At 38.5% G+C, this 19497-nt stretch overlaps 1 protein-coding gene across 4 annotated transcripts in view; it reads left to right on the top strand.

Annotated features, from left to right (window-relative positions):
* The window catches only part of NR5A2 (nuclear receptor subfamily 5 group A member 2), a 149718-nt gene that overhangs the window by 80935 nt on the left and 49286 nt on the right, over positions 1-19497 (top strand). For all 4 annotated transcript variants that reach the window (XM_001142695.2, XM_525014.7, XM_009440427.5 and 1 more), the window contains 2 exons: positions 2561-2680; positions 12253-12400. In XM_001142695.2, the coding sequence (XP_001142695.1) occupies positions 2561-2680; positions 12253-12400 (268 nt within the window). The remainder of the gene's footprint in view (positions 1-2560; positions 2681-12252; positions 12401-19497) is intronic.

Raw genomic sequence — 19497 nt, 5'->3', positions numbered from 1 at the left:
GAAATAAGTGCTAAATAAACAACTAATACTTCACATCACAGAAGAACAACATAACAAAACCAAATTACCATCATAGACTAATAAATCTGAAATAAGATGCTGATAGTGTATGAGAATATAATAAAACCCAGAGAGAGCAAAGTACACCTGGCTTTGAAATCACTCCTTAGCACCTGAGGGGATCAGTTCCTGGAATCTGCTGTGTGTGCAATGACATGCATATTGCTAGGACGTTAGGCCACAGCTCCTTGGGTCAGCTGTTGGCAGGGAACATTTGGGCAGATCTGCATAAGCTGCTGCCCACCACCTGGATTGTAAAACCACATGCCATTCTGGAGACTTTCCTTCAAAGAAAAATGTGAACTCTCACTGTCCACTAAACCACTAAATACTGTTTGGGTGAACGTTCTCCCGCACCAGAATCATTTTCAAAAAGGCAGTGACTGCGTTTATCTTGTCCACCCTTATATGCTAGGGCCTGGCACTTATAACCACCAAGGAATTGGCTCTCAACAATAGCTATTTACTTAATGAATGTAACTGTTTTGGTCAGAACATACTTACTGGTTTGAAACATTTCTGATGGAGATGTGCTGGGGGATGCCTTTTCCTGATCACAGAGCTTGATTATAGCTTCAATTTCTGTAAGTAATTTCTTTTTCTCTTCTAAACAGCACTTACATGATCCTCCAGTTGGGAGCCTTCTGTTAGTTGTTATTTCTGCATTTGTGTGTTGCTTTACACTTCACAAAGGGCTTTCCCATCCATTATCTCATTGCATCTTCACAAGACTTGCCCCATATATTTTTAGCTGAGAAAATATAAGGCTGGAGAATTAAGTAGCTTGGCCAAGCTCTCATAGCTAGAAGGTGTGGAACTGTGCCTCCAATCCTTGTTTTTGCTCTATGTTTGGTGCTTTCTTGAGCTCACTGTGTCCTGAACTTGCGGAAATAAAGTTAGCCAGAAACTCTTATCACTACTAATATATCAGTGACAGCTATTCAGAGTCTTATGGAATGGCCACATAAAAATGAATTTGATAAAGTGAATTAAATGTATTTGTTTTATAAAATCCTAGAGCCTCTTGATATAATTTGGAGACAGCCTAGATTGTGAGAGGGAGAATGAGAATTCTTATTTTGAGATGGAATCTTGCTCTGTCACCCAGGCTGGAGTGCAGTGGCATGATCTCTGCTCACTGCAATCTCTGCCTCCCGGATTCAAGTGATTCTCCTGCCTCAGCCTCCCAAGTAGCTGGGATTACAGGTGTGCACAACGATGCCCAGCTAATTTTTGTATTTTTAGTAGAGACAGGGTTTCACCATGTTGGCCAGGATGGTCTCAAACTCCTGACCTCAAGTCATCTGCCTGCCTCAGCCTCCCAAAGTGCTAGGATTACAGGCATGAGCCATTGTGCCTAGCCAATAAGTCTTTAGACATACCCCTGAACCTCTCTGACACCCCTGTTTTCTCATCTGAAAAAATGGGTACCAGTTCTGCTAACTTCAAAGGCATGTTTTGCACGTCAAATCTAAAATACACAAAACTCTTAAAAATATTACACAACATATAAATGGCAGTTGCTTTTTCAATAATGTATAGTGTATGTCTAAATATGGCCATTGCATTTGGGTACACCAAGGTTTTTGTCCGGTAAATATCACAAAACAAAAAGTAAACTGATACAAATAGCTATAGAAATGGATAAATATGCTGTCCATATTTAAATACGACGACTGGACATGAGACAGATGTGCATTTATCATTGAAGAATGCAGTTCCCTGGCGGGGAAGGTGGAACATGCATAAGATCCCTGTTATAATGTAGCACTTTTCATTGTAATCCTCATAGCAACCTTGTCAGGAAGATACTTACTGTTCTTGGGCCCGTTTTTCAGATCAGAAAACTGAAGTTTAGAGAGTTTGTGGCAAAATTGTCCAAATTATAAAAGAAATTCCAGTTAGCACCGACATCATGCTTGGTGAGTGTTCTCTTCAGTCCAGCACAATTGGACTTTCAGTTAACACTGGTTACAAAACGGGCTGTGTGTCTTTGTCTCCAAAAGTCCTATGGGCTGTAATGCTAATTTTCTTTTATATGAATTCTTTTGGCTTGGCAGTTTGCTAATATCTGTGTACTATTTCAGCTTCACTTTAATGTACTGTATTCACTTTTAGATACATAAGCATAGGCAATCTGGGGTCATTCTAATGGAGCCTACTCAGGACAACCTGAGGCACCTGGACCTAACTCTAATAGCTCTATTAATGTTAGGTAGACCAATTTAATGGAGTGCATTCTCCTAGCAGTTCATTGATTATAAATACTTAGCTTAAGTACCTACGTGTGTCCTAAAAAAACTATTTGTCCGAATGAAAATCCTGATTTTCAAGAGCAGTGATATGAATTCTGGGCACCTGCGCTTCAGTGACCATGGGTGGAGACTTTCTTGTTTATATGTAGTCCTCTTATGTTGAAAATTACACAAAAACAAAAAAGTAGTGAATAACAGTGTCATTTTTTGTTTTTTTTGTTTGTTTGTCTCTATTTCTTTTGCAGGTTGATGACCAAATGAAGCTGCTTCAGAACTGCTGGAGTGAGCTCTTAATCCTCGACCACATTTACCGACAAGTGGTACATGGAAAGGAAGGATCCATCTTCCTGGTTACTGGGCAACAAGTGAGTGTAGAGACCAAAAAAAAAAAAAAAAAAAAAAAGCATCTTTTTATTAAGCATGTTCAGAATGGCCGGAATTTAACTAGGTCAGGAGCACTCTTGTGCTTTGAAAGGGAGAGATTGGCTGCCAATAATTTAGAAAAGATGACTTGGTGCACTCTGTTCCTGCTCTGATGATTATAGTTAAACTTGTAAAAGCAAACATAATCATGAACATTCTGCTGCTTCCAGTCTGCTAGGACTGAAAGTCCTGCTTACAAGGGTCCGAAGAACTGGTAAATGAAACGTAATGATTAGTACCCAGGTTTTCTTTTTCCTCGAGCTTCTGCTTTAACCCAAGACACTTGTTTGTCAGCTGTTTTAAAACCTTATAACTTGTGGAGTCCTTACTATTTTGGAACAATATTGGTGAACGAGATGGATTTGGGTGTCATGAATAATTGAAATAGTTGGTATAAAGGCAAATGAGAAGGGAGGGGAATTTCAGTTTTCAAGATCCAGTCATTCAAATGAAAGATAGAGAGAAAAAAATTACTGTTAGGTCCTACACCTTTCTGAACAGATGTTTGTTCGATCAACAAATATTTATTGAGCATCCTACTCTGTGCTAGTTACTTTTTGGGGGCTTTGGTGTATATTAGTGAACAAAATAAAAAGGTTCCTGCCCCTGCGGAACTTAATGTTGTAGCAGGGAGAAGCTGACATTAAACAATAATCCTAAGAAACAAGCCTGTAATATGTTAAAGGTCAAAGTGCTACTGAATAAAAGAAAAAAAAAAAAAGGAAAGAACCAATGAAAAGAAAATCAACATTCATCCACAGACGTGTGTTGCAGTGTGACCCATAAGTTGCACTGTGAAATAGGAATGGTTGGTTTGGCTTTATTGGAAATGTAACATTTGAGCAAAGTCTTAAAGGAGGAGAGACAGCTTTGTGAATGTCTTTGGAGAGAGTCTACTTAATAGACCTAACTGCAACTTTACAGGAATTTAGGCAAGTCTCTCCAGTTTCTTAACCCTCCGTTCTACAACTGATGTGCTATTTAAATAAATGTGTGGGACACAGTGATTCCTTCAATCCTTTGGGTCATACCTATTCAGGGTCCCACTGCATTGTTCAGCAATGGTGACTTCAGTACTCAGGCACCATGATCTTTTATGTTCAGCCATAAATGTTTATGTGCTGTGAAACCACAGCAATGCTATTTGGAAATGAAGGGCTGTCTCCACATCATTTGCTGTATTATTAATAAATCAAAATTTCCCAATCAAATTAAAAGCAAGCACTATTTCAGAGTTTTTGCAAATTGGGTCAATTCAAGCATCTCCATCACTATCTGGTCCTTGCTATCTGCACCTCTCAGGAGAAAAGCGTTGCAGAGGAGAAAATAAAGTCTCAATGGGTTTGACTTCCTGTGCTTTCAAATTTTTTTTGGCATTTTCATTCTGGGACCCAAGTCTTTGGAGAAAATGTACCCATTTTCAGAGTCTAATCATTGGGTGTGCCTCCCACCTTCACCGAACTAGGAGCTGCATTGGAAGTACAAGACTGGGCCCACTAATTAATTTGATTTCATTTCCTTCTGAGTTTCAGAAATGAAATGGGTTTGTGCCGTTCTTTTTCTCAAAGCACTTCCATTCCTGCTCTTTAGAAATATTTCTTATTTCACATTTCATTTTGCCTTAAGTGCTGCCCGTGGGTGAGGGTAATTACTATTTAAAAAATAGAGAAAAGTGCATTTCTTGCTGTCTGATTTTCAAAACCAAGAACAATCAAGGAATGGATGGTATTATAGTTTTTTGGATCAATTACTGGTGCTTTGTGTTTTGTCATCAGAACTGAATGAGGAACTCCATGGTGGAGAAATAGTTATTTCCTTATATGTTTCCTGCAGCCTGGATTCTTCCAGCTCCCCTCCCCACCCTTTAAATATGTTTCCTGCAGCCTGGATTCTTCCAGCTCCCCTCCCCACCCTTTAAAGTGTGCCACAGGTCTGTCAGAACCCCTCCCTTCACTTTTTTCATCCAGTCCAGTGACTACCCTAGTAATGATTAATTGTAATCAGACATTCTCATTTATGGCAATTATGGTAGACATGTTTATTTTCTTTTGCGGAATATCTAGACAAAACATTTTGAATTTATCTCTGTGCTTCTTGCGTTTCATAGGATGGAAGCAAAAGTGCTGCAAAGGAAGACTTCAAAAGCCTATAACCTCTCTATCAGAATGAGACAGATATCTTAAAGCAGGGTCATATACATGTACTTCTTTTATATCCTCACAGTACCTAGCACAAAGCTGAATATGTTGGGCACATGATACATATTACCTGATTGAACTAAATGAGAACTATTGTATCTCTCCTGGTTGCTTGATTAAAACAAATTAAGTATAATTTTTTTGAGAATTATAAATACTTCCCTGAGTGTAAAAATGGGAAAATTAGATTTTTGCTACAACAACATTACTTTGTGTACACAAATTTTAAGAAGGTAGTTAAAACAATGATGAGTGGAAGGAAAGGAATATATTAAGTATAAGAGTAAAGCAATATGCTAGAGGAAAAGAGGATTTATAAAAAAGAAAAGAGGCTGGGCACAGTGGCTCACGCCTGTAATCCCAGCGCTTTGGGAGGCTGAGGCGGGTGGGTCACTTGAGGTCAGGGGTTCGAGACCAGCCTGGCGAACATGGTGAAGCCCCATCTCCACTAAAAATACAAAAAAATTAGCCTGGCATGGTGGCATGCATCTGTGGTCCCAGCTACTTGAGAGGCTGAGGCAGGAGAATCGCTTGAACCCAGGAGGCAGAGGCTACAGTGAGCCAAGATCGTGCCACTGCACTCCAGCCTTGGCAACAGAGCAAGACGCCATCTCAAAAAAAATAAAAAATAGAAAAGAGGTGGAAGCTAGAAGATATATATATATATATATACACACACACATATACACAAATATATCTACATATATACATATATATACACATATATATACACACACACATACACAAATATATCTACATATATACATATATACACATATATATACACACACATATATATGATATGAAAGTAGTTGAAGGAGGCAGAAAAAAAGAACTGCTTCCTGTTATGTTTATAATCCAATAACAATTGAGCTGTGGTTAGAGTATATTTTCTTTACTAGTGCAGACCATGTGCTCTCTGGTGTGTGTGTGTAAAATTCACACATACAGGTGTAATTTAGAATTGGAACAACCTGTTTTCGTGTCTCCATTCCAAAACTTCCTGGCTATGTCATATTTAGCAAGTCGCTTTACCTTTTGAGGTTCAGTGTCCTCGCCTGTCCAGTGGCAACTATGATGTTATCTACCAGAGAGAATTGCAGTAGGAATTACAGGAAGTGTTCTGTGAAATGCTGACACAAAAATTAGAAGTCATCAAAACTAGGCCAGCGCAAGGGTGACATTTATGGAGTCAACAACCCCACGAAGAAAGGACTATTATCCCTCTTTGGCAGATGAGGAACCAAGGCAAAGAAAGATGAAGTGGTTGATTCAAGGTCAAGACCCATCTAGTAAGTGGCAGAACAGATGGTCATATCGAGGCCAACTAGTGCTAGAGTTTGTGTTCTTTACCAACATGCCATACCGTTTATCTGATTAACTCACAGATGCTGCAGAGCTTGCCTTCACGCCGGCATTTAATATGCTCTTCATGTGTAATTCCAGTGCATGACAGACTCTATGGAAATTCCAAGCAAAACAAATTCATTTCCTTTTTTATTGAGACTAAATGGATATGCTTTTTTTTGTGGTTTAGTTAGTTAGTAGTTTGGTTTTGGGGGAATTTTCTATATGGCATTGTAAGCACATTGTTACAGTAGATTTAAGTTATTCACAAGCAATTTTAATGTGATTGTTGCTTAGTGTTATGAAATTATTTTAATATTAAGAAAAAACTAAAACTATGAAAAAATCACTCATAATGCCACCACTTGAATCAACTTTTTGTTGAATTCTCTTCCAATCTTCGGGGGAAAACATGTATCTTAAAAGAGGATTTTTCTCATTTTTCTAAATAAAATAACTCGCCTGCCCCAGAGACATATTGACCTGCTATCATGGATTTGTGTGGAATGTGAACTTTCAAACACTGCTAGAAGTGTGTTTCCATGAAGCACTGTATTGAGGCCATGTTGTTGATATCATGGGAAAAAGTAAATGGTATTACCCCAATACAGCATGCAAAATTCCCCTAAAGGCAGCTTGGTACTCACTTGTAGGAGATAAATACATTTTTTAATTTAGTTAAAACAAATGCTTCTGATGGCCTGATAAATGAAGCGAAATCAAAGATGTAAGGGGAAAAACATTAGACACAGCTCTGCAGCCAATAGTGATAAGAGGCGTAATTCATCCACCTAATTAATGACTGCCCTTTGCATAGTGCTTTTCACTGTGTACTTTCACAGGTAAGCCCCATTACACAGGGTCAGAGAAAGTGTGGGGAAATTTCAGAGGAGGAAGTGCAAAGAGAATAAGACGGGTGTTCTAAGCTGTCCAGATGATTCAGCTTCTATAAGGAAGTGCCTTACCCCTAAAGTGAGGATATTTGATTGTACTCTCCTTTGTAAGTTGAGGAAGACACCATTGCTTAAAATCCTTCTAGGTCAGAGGAACAGTGACAAGCAATTACTAGATGAAACTTTAACTAAACTCGCCACCTTTTTCAGCCTCAGCCAGAAGAAATACAATTCACTCATTATAGATTTCCAGGTTTACTTACAGTATTTTCTCAACTGCCCTGTTGAGAAAATGATTACTTCTGAAACAAATGAAAATGTTTATACTGAGTATTTTGAGATTGGCAAATAGGAATATTAAATGTGCCTCAGTCCACAATATCAGGAATGAAGTCCCAACACAAAGGGAACACCAGACAGTGATTTTGTTTCACCTTGAAAGCATGTATGTCATGTCTACACATTGCTTTATAGTGACCCTTTGGACAGACAGAGGAATGCAAGACCCCATGTGTTCCGTAGCCCAATCTTCTGGCTTTTTCTTACTAAACACAGCTCACTGTAAATAATGTGGTGAATTTGTCATAGCAGAGAAAAAAGAAAAAGACTAGCCTGGATTTTAAAAAATGAGTGACTATCCAGGAAATTGCTCCTTGGAGCTTGAAAAGAGAAGAAAAATAAAATAGCACAGCCTTTCTCTTAAGCCCAGTGGCTCACAAGTTTGCTTAATAAATGTTTGCAGAATTGAACTATGTCTGTTCATAGTTCACTCAGAACTAGAGAAACTAAAATAGCCCCACTGCAAAGAGCAGCCCAGGACACCAGTACATTGTATATTGAAATGAGGATTCAGTGTTTCGCTTAACCCTGTAAGTTAGCTATTATGTTTTAATTGCGTCTTTGAATCAGGCATCTACATAAATGTATATTAAATAGCCTTGTTAAGCAAAAAGGAAATTATGATTATCAATAATATTAAGCACTTCAAATGTTCTATATAGTCGCAACTTAGTTATGAAAAGAATTATTTCCTATCCAATATTTTAAAAACTACACACGCACATATGCACACATATATCTATGTATGTATAAAATAATAATGTACTTTGAAGTGGGGTCAGGTTTTAGTATTTGCATATTGTTGCTAATTAACAGCCACTGTAACATCATCCTAAGGGAAAGGTCTACTGGAAACTTATTATCTTCTATTATTGTGTATCATATTAAAATGACAGACATCTTATAATATACAAGTCATCAAAATTTCAGTGATTAGAATTAAAAGCAATTTAGCTAAAACTGTTTCTACTTTTTCATGATGAGTGAAATTTATCTAAAGGGGACATCAGTTTAGAGTATTGCTTCAATATCTCCCTTGAATTTAATGACACAAAGATTACATGTAAGAGAGCAAAAAATTAATTTTACTAAGTACATAAAAGACAAGGCCAGCTGCTCCTGAAATGAGCACAAACTCTGCATTCAACAATGAAAATATAATTATGTTTGTAATAAAATGTAAGGAAGTTGGAGATCTGAATGTTGTTTCAAGAATAAATCACCTATCCTTCTTTAGAGCTGTGCAATTTGATAAATGTCCTTGAAAGAAATGTTTTCTAAGCCCCCATTTAATAAGCATGTTTGAGCTTTCAAATTAGCATGTAAATAAATGTATAGTTATAAATTTGTTGGTAAACCAATTGATTTTTTGAGGTCCATCTCACTAAAGGTCTCTCACTAAATATATAATCCTATGAAACAAATTAGATTCCTTTCCGTTATAGTGTACTACATTTTCACATATGAAATTCTAGTATTTGAACTTATTATTATATACCTGTTAGAACTATACACAACAATATTTAACTCCATCTTAATAATGGAAAATTAATACCAACATATTTGTGTTTCATTTTAGTATGGTCTTCCTGATTCAGGCCTTAACTAGTGATTTTTTTTTTTTTCTTTTTTTTTTTTTTGAGAGAAGTCTTGCTCTTGTCCCCCAGGCTGGAGTGCAATGGCGCAATCTCGGCTCACTGCAACCTCCGCCTCCTGGGTTCAAACGATTCTCCAGCCTCAGCCTCCCAAGTAGCTGGGATTACAGGCACTTGCCACCACGCCTGGCTAATTTTTGTATTTTTAGTAGAGATGGGGTTTCACCATGTTGGCCAGGCTGGTCTCGAACTCCCGACCTCAGGTGATCCACCCGTCTCTGCCTCCCAAAGTGCTGGGATTAGAGGCATGAGCCGCCGCGCCTCGCCTTTTTCTTTTTTTTTTTTTTTTTGAGACAGTCTCACTCTGTTGCCCAGGTTGGAGTGCAGTGGTGCAATCTCAGTTCACTGCAACATCTGCCTCCTGGGTTCAAGCGATTCTCCTGCCTCAGCCTCCTGAGTAGCTGGGATTACAGGCATGTACCACCACACCCAGCTAATTTCTGTATTTTTAGCACAGATGGGGTTTCACCATGTTGGCCAGGCTGGTCTTGAAGTCCCGACCTCAGGTGATCCACCCACCTCGGCCTCCCAAAGCACTGGGATTACAGGAGTGAGCCACCGCACCCGGATCTTAACTAGTGGTATTTACTACAATATACTTTGTATATATTAAGCTACAGCTACAGTGCATTCCGTTGATTCCAAGCTTAAATTGTTAATCTTGTCCCATCTATGATTCTTGATAATCATAGAAGTGAGAGGTACCTTATTATCATCACCTAACTTAACTGCCTTACTTAAAGATAAGGACGCCAAGGGATGGAGATTTATACGTACTTGTCCTAGGCTCTTCGTTTGTAAGAGGCAGCATTGGCTCGGGTCTCTTACCTAGTCTCAGGCTTTTGCCACCACTGTTGTACCATCAGGCCTTCCTGCTCTCATTCACTCATCTATCCCATTAGTCTCAGTAAAATTTGTATTATTATTATCTGAAGTAGTTGACTATGTGCAGTTTTTAAAGAATTTATAGCATAGGCACCTTTTTAAAGTAAGGACTTTCCTTGAAGTAGAAAGTTCCCCTGTAAGAGAACTGGCAAAATGATAGTTGAGACGTCACTTTGTGTGCTCTGCAAATAATCCCAATGTGCCCCACAGAGTTCAACAGCGTGTCCTGCCTCCTTCCAGCTCAGGGTTCAGGTTGCCCAGGTACTGACCCTTCTTTCACACATTCTGAAACAGAAACCACAGGAGTTCTTACAACACTTGATGTTTAAATTTAGTGCGTAGATGCCAGCACCTGGCTAAAGCAGGTAGACAGTGCTGTACATGATGCAAGAGCTTTCCTCTAACACACATTAACTGTGGCTTTTTCATGCATAGTTGACTCTATATAAACTGATTGACACCTTTGGGGGTCATCTTTCCACTGACTCATAATTTTTCTCACTCTTGAAAAAGGTTTCTGTACACCCAGTATTCTCTAGTTAAAGCTGAAAATTCAACTCATCATATTTACACAATAAAAAAAATCCATTCTGCCTTGTTTTTAATTGCAAATTCTACTCAAGGGACTAGTTCTCCTGCTTAGGAGGCAGCCCTGTGCCTTCTCCTAGAGAAGCAAGTGCAGTCAATTATGGTAATGAAATGTCAATAAATATAAAAATTTAATACAGTCTGCTCTGGGTGAGTGGCAGATGAGGACTTGCCTCCCAGACAAATTTGCTGCTGCTGCAAATATTAAATGCACCTAAAAGAGTATCTGGTTGCCTGAGAGCTCTCCAGTAAAAAAAGGATGGGAGCATCAGGTACCAACTGGGCTTTCCCATTATGCTGTAATCGCAGCAGCAAAGCCAGTGCTATCACTGACAGCCATCCCAACATCTTAACTTGTTATAAATTGAACTTCTTATGTCCCCATGAATAATCTAAGATTGGTGCCTAGCAACACTTTTTTTTTTTTTGAGACGGAGTCTGGCTTCTTCCTCCAGGCTGGAGTGCAATGGCACGATCTTGGCTCACTGCAACCTCCGCCTCCCAGGTTCAAGCAATTCTCCTGCCTCAGCCTCGCCAGTAGCTGGAATTACAGGCACATGCCACCACGCCCAGCCAATTTTTGTATTTTTAGTAGAGATGGGGTTTCACCATGTTGGGCCAGGCTGGCCTCGAACTCCTGGCCTCAAGCAATCCGCCCACCTCAGCCTCCCAAAGTGCTGGGATTACAGGCATGATCCACCGTGCCCGGCCAGCACTTTTTTTTTTTAGTGAAAAGGGAAATAAGGCTTTTCTTTTTTTGCTTCCAGACAACGGAATTATTCTTCTAAATAAAGTTATTGCTGTCTTTAGAGGGAAACACATTAATCTGATGTAATCTAATGTAATCATCTGAGAATAGCAGTTTTATGTCATGCTTTTTAGGAAACAGAAAACTAAAGAATAATTTATTTGTATTTATTTTCAATTTTTAAATGAACACTTCTGCTGTTCTATAAAGAATAATTTAAATGTGATTCTTTCATCATCCACAAACATCCAATCTTGAACTATGATTACTTTAAAATGTAGTCTCATAATACAAGTAGAAATATATCTGCCTCTGTTTTCCTCATGCACTAGTTAATATTGTATATACATAGAACACTCTCCTGGATTCACTTTTCATGGACAGTATGTTTTTCTTTCACCTTATTCATGAGAGTTAAAATTTTTTATCTTATGTGATGGTGTAATTTCATAATATAAAAAAGGCGTATATACTTGAAAAATTTAGGTAGCCAAAACCTGTTTCCTACAAAGCTTATCAAAAGTGATTATATTTATCAGACATAGTAATTCTGATGCATTTTAGAATCATGGAATGTGTCTCAAACTACTTTCATGGGGAAAATCTCTTCTGTTATCAATCTGTCTTGTGGCCAGGCACGGTGGCTTGGGCCTGCAATCCCAGCACTTTGGGAGGCCAAGGCCAGAGGATCACTTCAGCTCAGGAGTTCAAGACCAGTCTGGTCAAATAGTGAGACCCCACATCTCTATTCTATTTTAAAAACCTGTATTGCAATCTGATTTTACCCATAGTTCTTACGACTCAGGTGAAATATATATTGCTGATTCTGATAGTCCTTAAAACTGTGATTCTGTATTGCAGGTGGACTATTCCATAATAGCATCACAAGCCGGAGCCACCCTCAACAACCTCATGAGTCATGCACAGGAGTTAGTGGCAAAACTTCGTTCTCTCCAGTTTGATCAACGAGAGTTCGTATGTCTGAAATTCTTGGTGCTCTTTAGTTTAGGTAAGAAATCCTTTTCTCATGCTGTGCTCAACCAACGATTGCTAAATGATGTTGAAGTTCAAATATCTTGTGGTCCATGTACGTTTTTGTTCTATCAATATAATGTCCTTCCTGTCAAATTATGAAATCTTCAATCGTGAATATATTTTCATATATATTTCTGCATGATGCATAGCCCTTCAGTGGATAGGTTGGGGAATGGAAAATGAGTTATTCAATTGCCCCATTCAAATGAGTCCTGGTTTTTCTTCCATAATATACAGATAAGCAATAACCAAATAAAGCTATGACAAAGATTTAAAACAGACAGCTTAGGAAAGATGTATGGTATCAAATTTTAGCCATCTTTCTCCCATTGATAATTTCTATGTGCCTTTCGTTTCAACTTGCTACTTACTTCTGTTTTTATTCTTCTAAAATATGAATCGTAATTAAAAACCTGTATTTAAATCTCTATCGGGATTAACTAGAGAATGTTTATAACCAGATGCACCACTATGCAAGTACAAAAGATGACAGTTGGCAAGGGGAAAGGATGATTCTTTAGGAAAGCTTTGGAAAAGAAAGATAACTAAGTAAGACAGATTAGCTAAATCAAGGTTCTCAGTGAGTCAGTTGAGAAAAATCACCACTGCTTGGAATAAAAAAAGGATTAAGGAGATGGATTTTTATTGACTTCAAAGGAACAGATTTTCCTGTCTGTCCCTTACTTGATTTCTGTATTTTGTTGGCTTAATAAAGCCAACTTAAATAAACTTTTTGCCAAGTCCATTTATTACTTATTGGCAGACAGCTGAGGGAGGCAACTTCCCTTGAATGAAAAAAAATGCAGAAATCAGATTCACCAACATATGTTTTTTCTTTAGTCTTCAGTTATAAGATAGTTGTGAATTCATATTCTAAGGAATAAAACAATAAAACAAACTGCAAAGTAAAACAGATGTGTCTACTCTCCAAATTTGGTACTTTATTTTTAAAATTCTTCTTGACAGGACTGCACAACTGTTGCTAATAAAGGGGTAGTTTGAAGTAATAGAACCAGAGTTAATTTTTCATGTATAGTCAACATTTAAAATAAAAAGAGCATTTTCATATTTTGGAAAATGTGATAAATACAGCAAAAAGAAATGTTACTGAAAATTTAAACGGACAATAGAATTTCATGGATGTAACGTTCAAAGGTTTACAATGCCAAGACTGGATCCTGTGTGGTTTCTGTATTAACCACAATAAAAAGGAAAGTTCTGTTCAAGTAAGTCTGCATCTTTTACCCGAGAACAGTGTTTAGAATGTTAAAAAGGAAGATAGCAAGCATAGGCCTGCTTGCTGTAATCGCACAAATTATTCTGGTTTATGTTAAGATCTTAGTCTTTTAAACTAGTGCATTTGATCACTAATTAAATGGAAAATGTGGTAATATATGTATAAGAAACCGTATAGCATCTTAGTGATAAAATATTTAGAGGGTCATCTCATTTCAATGGTATTTTAAATTACTTGAAGAAATGTATTACATTTGAAGATGTACATATTAACCATGAGCCATCTTTAGTTTTCAGCACTTTTAACTTTCCTTCATCATTTTCCAAAATTATTATATTCTCTGCTAATACTATTAGGAGGGGGTTGGGCTAGATCTGAGATGCTTTCAACTTTTGAACCTCAGAAATTATCTTCCTGAACAACTGGGCCATGTATTTACCAGAACTGTAGTCATACACTCTGATGTTTAATGAGCACTTCGATTGTTTCAGGAGCCCAGTACACCAGTGAATAGCTGGCCTAAATGTCCATTAAATCCATGTCTATTTGTTGCTTAAGGAAGAAAGGAAAGCATGGCTTTCAGATCAGAGGCAAATAGAATTCTGGCCGAGAGTCTATTTTTTTAGAGAAGCAGGAGAAAAGTAACCAGTAGTAAAATTCAAGTAGTTTCTAATTTATGAGTGGAAAAACTTTTTACTCTGTAGAAACAGTGGCTAATCAATTTTTTGAATTTCACCTTTATTGAGGTATATAGATAATTAACTTTAGGTGCCTCAGCTAGCCCCAAATGCTGGTTTTACCTGTGATTAAGGGTGAAATCATACCAGAGTCACTCTTGAAAGTTAAGGCCAAGTCCTAATCTGGTACCTGCTGTCCCAGATGCTCCTCCTGAGCCTCGAGTCCCCTGAGTCTGAAGCCTGCTATGTTTTTGTCTCAGCCCAGCCTTGAGACTCTTTGGTCCTGGAGAAAAATGAAGATTTTGTGGACTAGTCAGAGGCCTGTTCTGAGAGATGACTGCAGCAGTATTCTCCTGTGAGAGATGAAACAGTGTTTTCCAGATAGATTTGGTGAGAGAAGGTGGGATGTGGTCCCAAGCGGGTGCAGCGTTCCAAGCTAGAAGCACTGCCAGTGTGAAAGCTTAAAGGCAAGAGAGAGCAAAATGAGTTTGGGGAACTGTGAGTTGACGGATACAGCTTGAGGGAAGCAGCAGATGTGGCTGGAGACATAGACAGGAGCCTGGACATGGACATGAAAGCCACAGGTGCATTCAACACATACTCATTGAGTGCTTACTATGTGTCCGGCACTGAAGAAGGCACTGGGGCTATAGTGGCAAGAAGAAGTAAGTGCCATGGCTTTCATTCTCTAGACAATTAGGAAGTATAGCAGTGTTCTTAAGGGGACGGGGATGCGGTGAATAACTTAAGTCGATTTGCCTTTCTGGTAGCAGCATGGAAAGTGGACTGGACCAAGAACAGTGCTAGAAACCCTGTTTTCAGAAGTTTTATTTTTATTTTACTTTTTTTTTTTTTTTTTTTTTTTTTTTTTTTTTTTTTTTGCTTTTATTCCTGGCATGCTGTGATTTATTTTTAGAGGTAGTTTTTTTTTTTGAAACGGAGTTTCACTCTTGGTGCCCAGGCGGGACTGCAATGGCATGATCTCAGCTCACCACAACCTCCGCCTCCTGGGTTCAAGTGATTCTCCTGCCTCAGCCTCCTGAGTAGCTGGGATTACAGGTGCCTGCCACCACACCTGGCTAATTTTTTTGTATTTTTAGTAGAGACGGGGTTTCTCCATGTTAGCCAGGCTGGTCTCGAACTCCTGACCTCAGGTGATCCACCTGCCTTGGCCTCTCAAAGTGCTGGGATTACAGGTGTGACCCACCACGCCTGGCCTAGAGGTGGTTTTAATACTCCATGTGGTTGGACTGAGATGAAGGATACAAACCAGTTATAGGTTTCAAGCCACAAGATGTGGCAGAGTTGAGAGGGAAAAGTCTAGGGTGTGTTTGGGGTTTCTGGATGTCTAGCTGGAATAGAAACATCTACAGGAACAGTAACTGATCAGTTGATTCAAAGCGGGTCCCAATAGCAGTCATCCACTTTCTAATCTAAAAGTCATTCTTCACTAAAGTTTGTTACTGCTGACACAAAAAGCTCATGACAGGACTCAAAAGAAAAGTACAGTGGACTCAAGTCCTTCTAGTTTGCTCTCTGACGTTCCCCCCCTCAGATTGTATCCATGAGCAGACATCAGTTGGGTAAGCTGGTCAAGAAAGGAAATAAGTCAAAAATGCACTCTCAGCACATTTCTCTGTGTATAACATAATAGATTCTGTAGGCCCAATCTCTGTTAGTTGTTAGTTTTAATGTTTTCTTTACATTTCTAGCACAATGCTTGGTACATAGTAGGGACTTACAAAATGTTTACTGATAAAAATAAATAAATGGGCCAGGTTTGGTGGCTCACACCTGTAATCTCAGCACTTTGGAGGCCAAGGTGAGAGAACTGATTGAGCCCCAGGGGTTTGAGACCAGCCTGGGCAACATAGTGAGACCCCATCTCTACAAAATAATTAGCCAGGTGTGGTGGCAGACACCTGTGGTTTCAGCTACTTGGGAGGATGAGGTGGGAGGATCAGCCAAGATCGTACTACTTCACTCCAGCCTGGGCAACGGATTAAGATCCTGTCTTAGAAAATTAAAAAATAAAAATAAACAAATAGTTTGAAACTTAAAGCAAAGCCTTTACCGAAGCAACTCGTGATAGGTAATAGGAGGTGGTTTAGCTAAAAGCCGTATTCAAATACAGGTTATTTTTCAGAGACCAGTTTTTCCAAAGAACTCTCTAATAAATATCTCCTCAAAATTAAATTATTTCTGTTATCAGTTTGCATTCTCCCAGTTTATGAGAGGAGATGTTTATTCATAAGCTCTTTGGGAAAGCTAACGTGAAGAAAAATTAGAAAGAATATTACTGACTAAAACCAGGTGGCAAATGCATTTCTGTTCCAAGCAAATTCAAGATGATAGGCTTTCAGCCCATGTTAGGTAATAGTAGTTAAGACAATGTTGTACAATTCTTTCTTGGCATTGATACAATCCTGTTTCCAGCAAAATGAATGGAGAAAATATTATATTTGTTCATCATGATAACTCTTTGCTTCATACTAAATTTCCAAATTTTGAATGTGACATTTGATTATACACATCCCAGGTAAGTTTTGTCCTCATGGAGACAAACACCCCAGGGAAGATGGGTTATGGTTGCCTCAGGGGATGGCTCAACTGGCCCAGACAGAAAAGCTACTGCCTGCTAAATGTCCTCACCAGCCTGTCCCCTGATCCTCATCCGCAGAGAAGCAACGGGCATAATTCAAGAACAAAACTGATTGAAGAGTTGCTTGTTTCATCTGCAGGTTCAGTTCAGGCATTCTATAGTGTCTAGTCACGATTTCTTTATCTTAAAAAAATTAAGAACATTATCTTAAATTATAAAAGGTCATCTAAGCAAGTATTATAATGTCTCAGAATAAACAGTATTGTTTATTAATAAACAATGTGACTTGAACACAAGTTGAAAGGGATTTTCAAAATGGATGGGTAAGACCTTCAGGGCTTGAAAGAACTTTATTTTATTATTTATTCTTCTTAATTTTAGAGACAGGGTCCTGCTCTGTTGCCCAGGCTGGAGTGTAGTGGCATGATCATAACTTTCTGCAGCTTGTAACTCCTAGGCTCAAATGATCCTCTCGCCTCAGCTTCCTGAGTAGCTGGGGCTACAGGTCACACTCATTGCCTGGCTAATTTTTTAATTTTTTTATAGAGACAGGGTCTCACTATGTTGCCCAGGCTGGTCTCAAACTCCTGGCCTCAAGCAATCCTCTCTCCTTGGCCTCTCAAAGTGCTGGGATTGCAGCCATGAGTCACAACATCTGGCCCTCCCTTGAAAGACCTTTAAAATCATAATTTGGAAGGAAAAAAACAGTATTTCTAAGGCAGAGCAGAACATTTTTCTCTTTGTTGTGGCTACTTTAAACTGTATAAGTCTGACCCCAAACAAAGCTGGGGGCAGGGCTCTATGGTTGTTCTGGTTTTCTTTTTCTATTCTTTTATTTTTTATGTGCTAAGTGAAATGTTCTTGTTTTCTTAGTGAAGCAAAGTTCTTTTATCTGTCAAATTAATAAACTGTAAGGTCCATGAACACAGTGTATGTTTTACTCCTCATGCACTGCCTGGCATATAGGCTTTTAATAAATATTGCTTTCATGAATGAAAGAATGCCTTTCCTCCCAACTTCTAGATTAAAAAGAAAAAAATAATGGGAATTGAAAATAATTAGCTAAAAAAAATGCAAGCACAAAATTTGAAGAAAGAGAGACTAGAAAACAGATTCTATGGATAACTATTAGAGGATTTGGCATCTTTTCCCCTTTAGAAAGTAGGGAGATAAGTCTTCACATTATGAAGGGGATTTTTTATTTTTTTTAATTTTTAGTACAGACGAGGTCTCGCTATGTTGCCCAGGCTGAACTCCTCAAGTGATTTGCCTGCCTCAGCCTCCCAAAGTGCTGGGATTATAGGCATGAGCCACTGTGCCTGGCCTATGAAGGGGATTAGTATAAGTAATGTAGAGACTAAACTGAGTCCCTCCTCTTTGCAAATAAAATAATAAATGAAATTAATTACTGATGATCAGCATTTAGGTTCTATTTGAAGTTGTAACACTAACAGTGTCAAACACCAAAATGAGCCATAGAAGGAAGTGGTGGTGATGCTTTTCTTCGGTAATGTTAATAATAAAATGTCCTCAGGTGAATAAATCACTTAGTTTCTCTCTTACAGAATGAAGAGACCTAAGAGAACATTCTCCTCCAATTTTGTAATTAAAAAAACAAAACTAGATGATTTATCCAACATTTTAGGTTCAGATCCAGGTCTAGAACTAATAACCCCAAATGACAGTCAGTACTTTTTCTGATTCAGCCTACTTTCCTCTTCGGAGACATTGGATCTCATCAATGAGCATATTAAAAATACTGTGTAAAGAAGACCTTTGAAGACACAGGTTTGAACTGTGTGGGTCCACTTCTGCTCAAAAATTTTTTTTTCAATAAATAAAGTCAGCCCTCTGTATCTGCAGGTTCTGTGTACAAATGCAAGTCCAAAATACAGTATCCAAAAGGCCGGGTACAGTGGCTCATGCCTGTAATCCTAGCACTTTGGGAGGCCAGGGCGGGTGGATCACCTGAGGTCAAGAGTTTGAAACCAGCCTGGTCAACATGGTGAAACCTCGTCTGTACTAAAAATACAAAAATTACCCAGGTGTGGTGGTGGGCACCTGTAATCCCAGCTATTTTGGAGGCTGAGGCAGGAGAATCACTTCAACCCAGGGGGCGGAGGTTGCAGTGAGCTGAGATTGTGCCATTGCACTCCAGCCTGGGCTTCACAGAAAGACTCTGTCTCAAAAAAAAAAAAAAAAAAAATTATATATATATATATATATATATATATATATATAGTATCCATCAGATGCAAAATCCACATATACAGAGGGCTGACTTTTCAGATCTGAAGGTTTCACAGGGTAGATGGCAGGACTTGAGTATTTGCAGATTTGAGTATAGGCAGGGGTCCTGGAACTGATCCCCCTTGTATACCAAGGGAGGACTGTACTTACTAAGACACTATTTATTTATTTATTTATTTATTAAGGCAAAATGATATAAGAAATTAGGACAGTCATCTGAAGAATGTGGACAAAAAGAAAAGCAATATCTATTGGTAGAAGCAGAGAAATACTTCACCTGAATTTCCAATTTTTATTGAATATGC

This window comes from Pan troglodytes, chromosome 1, assembly GCF_028858775.2.
Source record: "Pan troglodytes isolate AG18354 chromosome 1, NHGRI_mPanTro3-v2.0_pri, whole genome shotgun sequence".
NCBI classification, from domain to species: Eukaryota; Metazoa; Chordata; class Mammalia; order Primates; family Hominidae; genus Pan; species Pan troglodytes.
The sequence above is the reverse complement of the archived record's forward strand: the minus strand, read 5'-3'. Positions and strand labels throughout refer to the sequence as shown.